Here is a 13,625-nt window from a genome sequence, read left to right as displayed (position 1 = left end):
TTTTTACCATTTGTATTGTAATTTGTATGATTGTTTAGTTTGCTTTTCAGCCAGGCGCACCTGCTCAACTCTGTTTTTGCATGTACTGTAGGAAACAACAATAGTGAACCTGTGATCTGAAAATGATCCAAGGGATTTTGTCACAGTACTGTTTGCTTTTTTTTATTACTACCATGTTGATCAAAGTACTGTGTACTGATCATCTATGATGCTTTGATCTAAATGCTAGGTTCAGGCAGCAAAATGATACTTCTACATTGGATTTAGTCATACGGCAAGATCTTTACTGGCCTGATGGCACAAGTAAGCGTTCAAAATCACATGCAAAGCAAAAAGGCCGTGACCAAATGCGCCAAATGGCTCAAGCTTTAGTGAACAAGTATAACGAGGATCACCATCTTTTGGGGGTTTGCTCTCTTCCCCTCCCACCATCTGCCTATTGAGGTGTACCTGTGTCTTGTTTTCTTATTCATGGAACTTTTGCTTACCTGATCTATACTTGTTTTAGGATCTCGCATATGAACTCAAAGATGTTTTGAAGTTCAACTCAATTTCTGAGCGCCAGTCATGCTACTATCATCTCAATTTCAGTACAAATTCTAAAGCAGCCAATGATTCAGAGAGCGGCACCAGCAATATATTCTTTGCAGAAGTCAAACTTTTTAATCAAGGGAAACATATAGAATTGCTTATCTGCTGTTTCTGCACAGTCAATACAATCAATAATGGTATTACGTACTCTCTTATCCTAAAGCTAAGTATCGCTGTGATACATTTTGTGGCTCGCTCTGTATAGACCTGCTTGTTGTTTGCCCTTTTTGTTTCTTTATATATCTCTGATTCACGTCCTAATTTTCTTTGAGCTTTACTATTTGTAATGTCTTAGCTGTTTCATGACTGCATTTTCCCTTTGGTTGCTCATCTCTTAATTGGCCTGTTTGGTTACTTGGCAATTAACTCTTCTTTTTTTTTTGTTGATAAAGGTCAACCCTGCAAGGCTTGTAACAATCCTGACAAGTTTGATATAAAGCACCCTGATAGTTCTGTTGAATTAGCTGCTGGTCACTTGGATCCACGCACTCAATTTAGTGGATCTACGAGAGAGATAGATTTCTATGACTCTGAAGATGAAGATAGATATGTACGATATGATTTATCTCTTTGGCAAGAATTAATGTGCCTTGTTGCTTCAGTACTAATTGTTCATGTTTCCTAGACAGCTGAGAGATGCGGAGGCTGAGCTAAGACGAGTCTACTGTTAGAATCGAATGATGTACCTCTCTGTGTGTAATCGTAGATGCGGTGAAGGCTCCTCGCATTCTCAGTAGATGCACCGCAGCGGGGAGACCCGGTGCTGCGGAGCAGAAGACGTCCAGCGCGGTGGAGACGATCACCAGTGGCGCTGTGGAGACCCTGCAGAGGGAGCGGCGGTGGTGGGCACATCCCATCGCTAGCAGCACTTCTTTAGATCGGTTTAGGGTTTACTGTAGCGGGATGGCGGCTCCGTTCAACCTCGTGACCCGAGCCTAGTTCCCCACTCCTCTATATATATGTGCTGTGCGACAGGGGCCCACCAACCAGTTAGGGTTGGGCTCCCCCGATCAGGGAGCAGAGGCAAGGACCCAATAGGCCGTTGGGCCTATTGGTGGAGATCAATTAACATTCTCCCCCTTGATCTCATTCCATCTTTCAATTTTATATCATTTACTTTTGTTCATTTCATTACAGATTAGCTCATAGAGCATGTCTCATCGTCACGGTCCATTACCGATAGACTTAACAGCTACAACTCACTACTCTATTCTGAAATAGATACTTATCTCTGGACCTTCTTTTGTTCAGGAATTTTATAGGCTTTCCCTTAAACCTATGCTAGCTACATGTTTTCTGAACACCATGTTCTTTGAATATGTTGGGTGATAAGCCTTTTGTAAGCGAATCCGCGAGCATCTTCTCTGTACTTATATGCTCAAGACTTATGACTTGATCCCGGACTTTATCTTTCATAACATAATACTCTATGTCAATGTGTTTGGCAGCACCACTTGACTTATGTTGTGAGCATACTGTACTACCAGATTATAATCGTAGTATAACTTTAAGTGGTCTATAGATGTCGTCAACCACCTTTAAACCGGGTATGAACTTCTTTAGTCAGTTCACCTGCCCGTTGCCTCATAACACGCTACAAACTGTCATACATTGTGGACGATGTACTGACAGTTCGCATTGAGCTTTTCCATGAAATAGCTCCCCTTTGCGAGATGATAGAAAATCCACGTCTAGATATGCATTCACTCTCGCATAATCAGAATCTGAATATCCCACCATGTGGAGTGAATCAGATCTTCTATATGTCATCATGAGGCCTTTCGTTCCTTGTAAATAATGCAAGACTTTTTTTACTAATTTCAGTGTTCTATTCCAGAATTGCTCTGGAATCTGCCAAGTAAAACCCAGTAACAAATGGCAAGTCAAGGCGCGTACACACTTGAGCATGTTGTAAGCTTCCGACAGCTGAAGCATATGGAACCACTTTCACTTTATCGATTGAGCTCATATCGGTTCCTGGGGCATTGAAAATCCCCATATCTGTCGCCCTTGACTATAGGAGCAGGTGAGGGACTATATTTGTGCATACTGAATTTCTTTAAGATCTTTTCTATGTATGCCTTTTGTGACAGTCCTAATACCCATTTTCTTCTATCTCGGTGAATCTCGATCCCTAGAACGAACGAGGCTTCGTCAAGATCTTTCATATCAAGTTTTGAGGACAAAACTTCTTTGTCTCCTGTAGTAGACTGACATCACTACTAGCAAATAAGATATCATCCATATACAGGACAAGGAAGATAAACTTCCCATTCTTAAACTTTGCATAGACACAATTGTCCTCTACGTTCTCTTTAAAATCCAAAATTCTTTATTGACTGATCAAACTTCAAGTACTATTATCTTGAAGCTTGCTTCAATCCATAAATGGATTTCTTTAGGCGGCATCCCATTCGTTCTTTTCCTTCCATCTTTTGGTTGTGCCATGTAAATATTTTCCTCTAAGTCTCTTGTGAGAAATGCCGTCTTTACATCTATATGATGTAATTCTTAATCGTAATGTGCCACTAATGCCATTATAATTTTGAAGGAAACTTTACATGAGATTAGAAAAAAGGACTCATTGTAATCAATCTCTTCTCTTTGCATATAGCCTTTTGCCACAAGTCGCGTTTTATATTTCTCTATATTCCCTTGAGAGTCAAGTTTTGTTTGTAGACCCATTTACAGCCTACTGTTTTGGCCCCTTTAGGAATTATTTCTAAGTCCTAAACTTTATTGGCATTCATTGATTTTATTTCGTCTTCCATGGCCTCAAGCCACTTTGATGAATGATTATTTTTCATGGCTTATTCAAATGAGATAGGATCATCCTTCATTTGAAATTCCTTAGTGTTGTACACTTCATAATCAGCAGGAATAGCTAATTTACTAACTCTTTGAGACCTTTTAGGGACCTCCACATTTGGCACATCTTCTATTTGAGGCTGTTGTTGCTCCCCTTCATGTGTGGCAATAGGTTCTATATGATTTTAAAGAACAGGTTCCTCATTTTCATTCATTGTTGCCACATGCGGAATAACAACAGGTGCTGACACCATAGTATCTTGCACTGTCGGTGCAGCGACAGCATGTAGTTAAAAAATTGGCTCATGAATCATTGGAGTAGGCGCATACACCCGCTTCACTTCAAGGTCAATTTCTCGAGCTACCATGCTCTCCCTCATCAATTCATCCTCTAGGAAGGCTGCGTATCTCGTTTCCACAAACTTTGTATGTCTCTCTAGACAGTAGAAAACAAAAACTTTTTGACTTTTCTGTGTAGCCAATGAAATGGCAACTTACTATTTTGGGATCTAACTTCCCAATGTTTGGGTTAAATACTCTAGCCTCAGCAGGGCTCCCCCCCACACGCGAGTGGTTTAGTGAGAGCACTCTTTCTGTCCATAACTCATATGGTGTTTTAGACAACGACTTACTTGGTACTCTTTTGAGAATATGAATGGGGTTTTTAACGCCTCCATCCATAGGCTCAACTGTAAGGTGGAGTAACTTATCATACTGCCCACCATATTCATCAGGGTATGATTGATTCTTTTAGTTACTCGATTCTGCTGAGGTTCGCCCGGTGTAGAATACTAGGCTACTATGTCATTCTTTTAGGGTATGTCGACTATAGTACTCCCCCACGATCAGACCTGACTATCTTTCTCTTTAAATATCTTAAATTTATCCAATGCTTCTGTTCTTTCTTTAATTGGATAAATATAGCCATAATAGAAGTAATCATCTATGGATGTTATGAACGAATCATAACCATCCACACTCTTTACAGAAAAATGACTACAGATGTCTGTGTGAATAATCTATTAAATTCCTACGCTTCGTTTGTCATCTTTCTTAATCTTCTTTACATACTTTCCTTTTATGCATTCTCTGCATTGTTCTAAATCTGAGAGCTCTAATGGAGGAAGAATATCATTCTTAACTTATCTTTCTATTCTCCCCCTCAAAATATGGCCTAAACGACAATGCCATAATTTTGACAACGCATCGTGAGCTCTCTTATGCCACCACTTCCAGATTAACCAGATTAACAATCTGTCACCAGCTGCTTCATTAGCTGAGTGTCAAATATCTTTGAAGAGACAGTGAACTGACTCTTTATATGTCTTTGAAGAGCCAGTGGACTGACTCTTTATTCTATTGAGGTACTCGGTGACCGTATCATATTCTGGGATTAAACCCACAATTGCAGGTTCAATCATGTTCTTTATCACAGTCAAACATTTCTTGTTGACAGTGACCCACTTCCTATGCTCAAAAGACATGGGACATCTTTTGGAATTCAAAATCCCTTTCTTTAGTTGCCCAAGTGGCATCATTCTCTTTTGTCTCCCTCACCGGTGCCACAACCTCAGTGGAACACGGTGAGATGACTACCCAGTCCACCATAGACAAGATGAAAACCAGGTCAAAACTTTTCTTAATATAAAATTAACACCATTTGCATGCCTTGATTCCAACGTTGGTCAAAATCAAAATATACAATTATTCTTATACACTAATTCTACATCACCGTTGGACAGAAATAGAATTAATGCATAAATCATTAACTTTTACAACTGTTCTCATACACTAATTCTACATCACAGTTGGGCAGAAGTAGAATTAATGCATAAATCATTAAAATTATCAAATTTTCTTATACACTAATTCTACATCACCGTTGGGCAGAAGTAGAATTAATGCATAAATCATTAAAATTACGATATTGTTATTAACAACGTTGGTCAGAAAATAACAACATCATAATCATGTCAAATCTCTTTTTTCTCTCCAATTAAATACCATATTGGTTCAAAAAAAAAAGAGATTTATAAAGAACAGCTGTATGCAGGCTACATGCTACAGATGTATCAATGTATACCCCTACTTTTTTTTAGGGCAAATGCAAACGTATTTTTATTGATTAAGAGGACAAGTTGCAGTTAGGTTCTACTAGATGGACAATACAATTAGGTATTTGGCTTAATCAAACAGCTGTATGCAGGCTCCTAGCTAATTGCGCTAACAAATGCGCCATAGAATTTCGCTCGCGGTTCACCTGATGCATCTCCACTTTTTGAAGAACACGCATCACCTCCGTACCTTCCTTACATGCATATGCATGAAAGGTAATCTCAGATCTATCATATTTTGAAGTCTCCAGAGCATTCTCCACTCATAGAGCAATCTGATTCAATGATCACCGCCAAATGCACCCATTGTGATACATCGCAAAGTCCTATACATGCTTAGCTTTCAGCTTCTGCAGGACTTGACCAGTTGAATAAAACACGCCATGCTGAAAAGCATACAGCACCTGCCAAAATACCAACTCCAGCATCTCCAGTCTGCTCAACAAATTAACCTTGAAGTGCTTCTCTCTGATACACCTGCATTGCAATTTATATCAGCTATATATTCCATGAAAAGAAAGTTTGCATCAGCTACTTGTTAGTTGCACATAAACGCCACCTTAGGATTACATGAATGCCAGCATTGCAGAGAATTGTATGGAGTGTATCACTGCAGGGTTACATGATCCTACTGAATTATAGAATTTGCATTTGAAGTAACTCGAAGAAGCCATTTTAACATGAAGACAATCTGCAAGGGGACTAATCAACAAACAATTTCAAAATAATTCCATTATCTATCTAGATCATAAAAATGCTTATATACGTATGGAAGGAGGTTCAAAGCCTCTCACATATGAATAAAGCGGGCTAAATATAAGCATTTCTAAGTTATAACCGAGAAATATCCAATATACTCTAGTTTTATTTGTATAACTACCTATGTACATTGTCAAAAAAAAAAATGAGACAAGGGTAATAATCAAGATAGGACTCCAAAATAAATTAAATAGCTTGGTAGCCATTAGAAGCAAAGAAAAATAGTAATGCGGTGAATTTCCAGCCATGTACCTCTTGTCCACTGACATCCAAAGCTGCAGCACAGTCACAATTGGTTCTATGCCTCCACTAGCTTCAATTGTTAGTACAACTTCCAGCATGGTCAACCTGAACAGATTTTTGTCAGTACGTAGTCATTACTCTGGGCCCTAATGGTTACCTCCTTCAATTCTTACCAATATGGCCAGGTTCGGACCTTCACAGGCTAATTGAAAGCACAAAGGTCAGTTAATCTACCAGTGAAGGCCGATGAAACTTGCAACTACATGCTAACATTCATTGGCAGAACAAAAACCTCAGCTGATGAGGGCATGAGGCATCCACATCCCTTTAGCCGGCAAGTGTTTGTGCTTCGACATTCTCTAGTACAGTGCAAATTTCACCATGCTGAGGATGCTGAAAACTACCAGCAACAAACTCATGCACCTCTCCATCAAGCTCAATTGAGCTACACCCTGGTGTTTTCTTCATCTGCAAGCTGTTCATCTCCCTCCTCTCCCTGGCTAGACTGCTCCAGTCCTGCGCTTTTGCATACAAGCTGGACAGCATCACCTTTGCCCAGGGGTCATCTGGATCTAACCTGGTGAGTTCAGCTGCTGCAATCTCGCCAAGCTCCACGTTGCTGTGAACTTTGCATGCATTCAAGAATGCGCCCCAGATTACTGCATTAGGCTTCATCCGCATGGTCCTGATAATGCTGTATGCTTCTTCCAATCGCCCAACACGACCAAGAAGATCGATGACACATCCATAGTGTTCAATTTTGGGTGTGATTGCATACTTCTCTAAGGAGTAGAAGTGGCGAAGGCCTTCATCTACAAGTCCACCATGTGCGCAAGAATTAAGGACCCCAACAAGAGTAACATCATCTGGTCGTATACCATTGTCTTGCATCATGCCAAACATTCTTAGAGCATCAGCAGCCTTACCGTGCATTGCCAGTCCACAAATCACGGTCGTCCATGAGTACAGATCCCTCTTCCCATGTGCCTTTTCAAACACCTGAAGGGCCTTTTCAATGCTTCCACACTTGGCGTACATATCTATCAAGGACCGATCCAATGAGCCATCGTCATTCATGCGATTCCTGTCAATGTGCGCATGGACCCAAATCCCAGTCTCTAAACAACCTTCACCCGCGCAAGCAGCAAGGACAGTGCTCATTGTAGGTCCATTTGGATGCACTGGACATGAAGATGGCGATGTCATCTGACGGAACAGTTCTAGGGCCTCCATACATCGGCCAACGAGGCAGTACCCAGCAATCACCGTGTTCCATGACACTACATCCCTCCTTGGCATTGCAAGGAACAGCTCGTAGGCATTGTCAATATTACTATGCCTGATATACTGATGCACCATGGCGTTCCACGAAACTGTGCTCCTCACCGGCATCGCATCAAACAACCTCCGGGAGACAGACAGCTCGCCGTACTCTCCGTACACCCTGATCAGCTCAGTGGAGACAAACACATCCGGGACAATGCCGCTTGTCACAATGACGGCATGAACCATCTTCCCAGGTCTCCTGTGTTATGCAGTCCAGCCATCACCGATCATTTGTTCAGTCTGAGTCGGAGTCTGTAAATAGCATTTGCTTTTATTAGTCAGTAGCTAAATTTAGTTAAGCTTGCGGCAACTGGTGAGTCGTGGGATGGCACGACAAGTAGTGCGCTAGGTGCTGCACGTTCTGTGGAGAATACCTCCCCACTTGTGCATGTAATTTTTCTTTAAGTACTGCAGTTATATATGAAAAACGCTGCCAGTTGACAGCACCAAAAACCTGACTGTGTTTTCTGAGTGCGTCTTCCAAGGATCGCCGGCTGCTTCTCACCGGCGGTTCTCCAACATTTGGCATCAGAGCGGTTAGAGTCCAGGAACGATGTCCGCCCCACTGTCCGGCGGTCGTTCGCCATCGCCACCACCGCGCCGTCGAGTTTCTCAATTGCCAGCGCCGCACCGAGGGTGCCGAGGTCGCGGCGAGGTCATCGTCGAGCGCGTGGTCAAGGAGCAGACGAGCGGCGCCATCCAGTACCCCATGCTCACGTGCTCCAACTATCAGGAGTGGGCGCTCCTGATGAAGGTTAATCTGCAGGCGGCGGGCTTATGGCACGCCGTCGAGCCGGAGAAGGGGAGGAGGTGCTCATCGAGTACCGCGAGGATCGCCTCGCCATGGCAGCCATCCTGCGGTCTGTGCCCTCCGAAATGCTAGGCTCACTAGCCCGCAAGCGGACGGCGCGATCGGCATGGGCGGCGGTCAAAACCGTTCGCGTCGGGGTGGACCGAGTGCGGGAGGCCAACACCCAGCACCTACTCCGGCAATTCGGCGACATCGGCTTCAACGAGGGTGAGTCCGTGGACGACTTCTCGCTCCGTATCATGTCTCTCGCCAACACCATCCGCACTTTGGGCCACGACATCACCGATGCCCAGATCGTGAAGAAGATGCTCCAGGTGGTTCCTGAACATCTCGAGCAGATTGCTTACTCCATCGAGACGCTCCTCGACGTCAACGACCTCTCGGTGGAGGAAGTTGTCGGCCGTCTACGCGCCATCGAGCAGCGCAAGAAGAAGCCGGCCTCCGCGGGCGCGTCGTCCACCGCCGACAAGCAGGGCCGCCTGCTCCTCATGGAGGAGGAGTGGATGGCGTGGCTCAAGCTGCGCGAGTCCAGCGAAGGCTCCGGCAGCGGCAAGCGCGGCAAGACACGCCGTGGCCGCGGCGGCGGCTCCGGCGGCGGCCGGGATGGCAAGGGACACGACGGTCAAGGGAAGCCTCAAGAGAGGAACCCTGACAAGTGCGCAAACTGCGGCATCAAGGGCCACTACGCCAAGGACTGCCGCAAACCAAGGCGGGAGCAGAAGGCGCACGTCGTGGAAGGAGAAGAGCAACAGGCGCTCATGATGGCTTCGGCAACCGCCACGACCGTCAACGACGCGCCGTCTTCTTCCTCGTCGCGGCCCGCCACCTGCGTCGAGATCCATGAGGCGGAAGTCTTCGCTGAGCTCGGGCCCCGTACCGATCGAGACGCTCGCAGGTGGGTGCTCGACACCGGAGCGACCAATCATATGACCGGTGCGCGCTCGGCGTTCGCGCACCTCGACACCAATGTGGGCGACATGGTCCGTTTCGGTGACGGGTCCGTGGTCGAGATCGAGGGACGGGGCTCCATCATCTTCGTCCTCAAGAACGGCGAGCACCGCACCCTCGCCGGAGTCTACTACATCCCTCGGCTGGTGGCGAACATCGTCAGCCTCGGTCAGATGGAGGAAGCCGGGTACCGCATCGACCTCTACGACGGCGCCCTGCGGATCTACGACGAGGCGCGGGATCTGCTCACCAAGGTACCACGTGGGAGCACTCACCTGTACATCCTCGAGCTGGTGATCGGGTGTCCCGTGTGCCTCGCGGCGCACAGCTCGGAGGCAGCCTGCGGTGGCACGAACGTTTCGGCCACATAAGCTTCAAGTCGCTCCGTTCCCTCGCCACCAAGCAGATGGTCCGTGGACTGCCGCACCTAGATCACATCGATCAGGTCTGCGACAGTTGTCTCGCCGGCAAGCAACGCAGGACCCCCTTCCCCAGCCAGGCAAAGCGGCGCGCGGAGCACGCCCTGGACCTTGTCCACGGCGACCTATGCGGTCCAGTGTCCCCACCGACTCCAAGCGGTAATAAGTATTTTTCTGCTGCTCGTTGATGACATGAGTCGCTATATGTGGCTCCATCTTCTGTCAAGCAAGGATCAGGCGGCAGCAGCCATCAAGAACTTCTAGGCCGCGGTGGAAGTGGAGTTGGGCAGGAAACTCAAGGTGCTTCGAACCGATGGGGGGGGGGGGAGTTCACCTCCGTCGAGTTCGGCGAACACCGTGCGCGCCGTGGCGTGCAGCGGCAGCTCACTGCCCGCACACTCCGCAACAAAACGGGGTGGTGGAGTGTCGTAACCAAACAGTCGTTAGCATGGCGCGTTCGATCCTGAAGGCGAAGGCACTCCCGAGCTTCTTCTGGGGTGAGGCTGTCCACACCGCGGTGCATCTCTAAACTGGGCCCCGACGCGGGCACTCGATGGTAAAACCCCGTTCGAAGCCTGGTATGGAGAGCGTCCGGCGGTCCACTACCTGCACACTTTTGGGTGCGTCGCGCACGTCAAGACGATGAAGCCAGGGCTGTAGAAGCTGGATGATCGGAGCACGCCCATGATCTTCGTCGGCTACGAGAGCGGCTCCAAGGCGTACAGGTGCTATGATCCTTCGACCAAGCGCGTGGTGATCTCCCACGACGTCGTCTTCGATGAGGCGGCGCGCTGGGACTGGTCGTCGAGCCCTGACTTGCTCCCTGGCGACGACGAGCCGTTCACCGTCGAGTACGTCACCGAGGCGGTGCAGGTCCCCGGGGCGATGCCGTCAGCATCCCCACCTCCAGCACAGTCACCGTCGCCCGGATCTGCTGCAGCAGCCACGCCACAAGGACCACCAGGCGGGGCCTCACCGCCATACTTCGCCACGCCATCGGCGGACATGGACCATGATGCCCTAGACGCGGACCATGACGACGACGCCCCGCTGCGATTCTGCGCCATCGACACCATCGTCGGGCCAGCGTCTCCACTTGGCCTCACGGCTAGAGTACTGAATGAGGAGCTCATGTTCACCTCTGCCGATGAGCCAGCTTCCTTTGGCGAAGCCAAGCGCGCGGCGTGCTGGCGTCAAGCAATGCGCGACGAGCTGCGTTCCATTGAAGAGAACGTGACCTGGGAGCCTGTCCCACTACCTGCTGGGCACCGTGCCATCGGGCTCAAGTGGGTCTTCAAAGTCAAACGAGACGAGCTCAGGAACATCATCCGCCACAAGGCCCGGCTGGTGGCGAAGGGTTATGTCCAGCGCGCCGGGGTGGACTTCGACGAAGTGTTCGCCCCGGTGGCCCGCATGGAGTCGATCCGCACGCTGCTGGCCCTAGCGGCGCACGAAGGCTGGAAGGTCCACCATATGGACGTGAAGAGCGCGTTCCTGAACGGCGATCTCAGGGAGGAAGTGTACGTGTCACATCCACCGGGCTTCATCGTCGGCAACGACGACGGCAAGGTGTTACGCCTTCGCAAGGCGTTATACGGACTACGTCAGGCGGCGAGGGCCTGGAATGCCAAGCTCGATGAATCAATGATTTCACTTGGTTTCCAGAGGAGCAGCTCAGAGCACGGCATCTACACCCGCAGCACCGGTACGTCACGGCTGGTGATCGGCGTCTATGTAGATGATCTGATCATCATCGGCACCAGCGGCAACGCGATCGCCGACTTCAAGCGCGACATGATGCGGCTGTTCTCCATGAGTGACCTTGGGTTGCTCTCAGACTACTTGGGCATCGAGGTGACACAAACCAAAGCTGGCATCACCCTTTGCCAATCTGCCTATGCAGGGAAGCTTCTGGAACGCGGCGGTCTGGGCACCTGCAACCCAAGTGCGCTGCCAATGGAGCCCCGCATCAAGCACCGCTCCCACAGTGGATGCTACGGCGTACCGGCGCATAATTGGTGGCCTGAGGTACCTAGTTCACACGCGGCCTGATTTGGCTTTCGCGGTGGGCTACCTTAGCCGGTTTATGGAGGCGCCGCATGAAGAGCATATGGTGGCTGTGAAGCGGGTACTTCGCTATGTGGCAGGGACACGCACCCATGGCCTCTACTACACGCGCCGTGAAGAAGGACGGGCACGACTGACCGGGTTCAGTGATGCTGACATGGTCGGGGATATTGATACCCGGATGAGCACCACCGGCATCGTCTTCTTCCTCGGCGGGAACATCATCACCTGGCAATCGTCGAAGCAAAAGGTTGTCGCTCTATCCTCGTGCGAGGCGGAGTACATAGCAGCAGCAACGGCGGCCTGCCAGGGAGTGTGGCTCACTCGACTTGTCACTGACATGGCCGGCGTCGAGCCTGGAGCACCGGAGCTTAAGGTGGACAATCAGTCTGCCATAGTTCTCAGTAAGAATCCCATGCATCATGATCGGAGTAAGCATATTGACACTAAATTCCACTACATCCGTGAATGCACTGAGGGGAACAGGATTGTCTTGGGACACATCTCGACGAAGAAGCAATTAGCAGACATCCTAACCAAGGCGCTGGGGCGAGTGCGGTTCTTGGAGCTGCGTGAGCTGATCGGCGTCGCTGCGATCGGTGGAGAAGGCATGAACTGGGGGGGGGGGGGGGATGTTATGCAGTCCAGCCATCACCGATCATTTGTTCTAGTCTGAGTCGGAGTCTGTAAATAGCATTTGCTTTTATTAGTCAGTAGCTAAATTTAGTTAAGCTTGCGGCAACTGGTGAGTCGTGGGATGGCACGACAAGTAGTGCGCTAGGTGCTGCGCGTTCTGTGGAGAATACCTCCCCACTTATGCATGTAATTTTTCTTTAAGTACTGCAATTATATATGAAAAACGCTGCCAGTTGACAGCACCAAAAACCCAACGGTGTTTTCTGAGTGCGTCTTCAGGATCGCCGGCTGCTTCTCACCGGTGGTTCTCCAACATCCTGGTCGCCGCCATCCCCGCTGCGGGGAACGAGCCTGCCCCATGGCAGGCCGCGAGAGCGACCGCCAGGGCCACGCTGTCAGGGAGGACGCCGTCCGCGAGCATGTCCCCGAACACGGAGAGCGCCTGGGCCGCCTGACCGGACGCCGCGTGCGCGCGCGCCATGGCCGTGCGGGTGACGAGGCCCGGATCGGGCATCTCGTCGAACAGGTCGGCCTTGGGCTTGGCCGTGCTCGCGCAATTCGTGCAGTGCAATGGCCCGCCTGTCAGCGACATATGTGTGGGGCCAGTGCTGTTTCGACCCCAATGGCCACGGCAGCCGGCAGGGCCGCAGTGCTGACTTCACGGCGGGCACGGCAGGCGCGTTGGACGGTTCCGACCTGATCGTGTCGACGACTCACACGATCACGAGTCTTGTGATCGCAGCAGCCATCAGATGGCACGAGAGCCGACACGATCTTCTGAAGCAAACGGGGACCAGGTCGGCAGGCGCGCGTGCGGCGCAACGCAAGCCACTGACGGCGTACGTGCAGAACGATAGGCTGCACTGCAGGCCTGCTGCAGCCCACGGGTCACCGACTCACCGG

At 49.0% G+C, this 13,625-nt stretch overlaps 1 protein-coding gene across 1 annotated transcript; it reads right to left on the bottom strand.

The window, feature by feature from the left end:
• Positions 1-5,608: 5,608 nt before the first annotated feature.
• Positions 5,609-13,364, bottom strand: LOC136537840 (pentatricopeptide repeat-containing protein At3g29230-like). The gene is made up of 3 exons (XM_066529808.1): positions 13,070-13,364; positions 10,531-10,542; positions 5,609-8,040 (listed from the first exon to the last, which is right to left on the bottom strand). Exons 1-3 carry the CDS (start codon positions 13,312-13,314, stop codon positions 6,843-6,845), a joined length of 1,455 nt encoding a protein of 484 aa, XP_066385905.1. The 5' UTR covers positions 13,315-13,364; the 3' UTR covers positions 5,609-6,842.
• Positions 13,365-13,625: the final 261 nt, after the last annotated feature.

This window comes from Miscanthus floridulus, chromosome 2, assembly GCF_019320115.1.
Source record: "Miscanthus floridulus cultivar M001 chromosome 2, ASM1932011v1, whole genome shotgun sequence".
Classification (NCBI taxonomy): domain Eukaryota; kingdom Viridiplantae; phylum Streptophyta; class Magnoliopsida; order Poales; family Poaceae; genus Miscanthus; species Miscanthus floridulus.
This window is presented reverse-complemented; position numbering and strand designations above follow the sequence as displayed.

Coding starts and splice junctions, on each gene's coding strand:
- LOC136537840 (XM_066529808.1), bottom strand. CDS start 13,314: ATGTCGCTGACAGGCGGGCCATTGCACTGCACGAATTGCGCGAGCACG.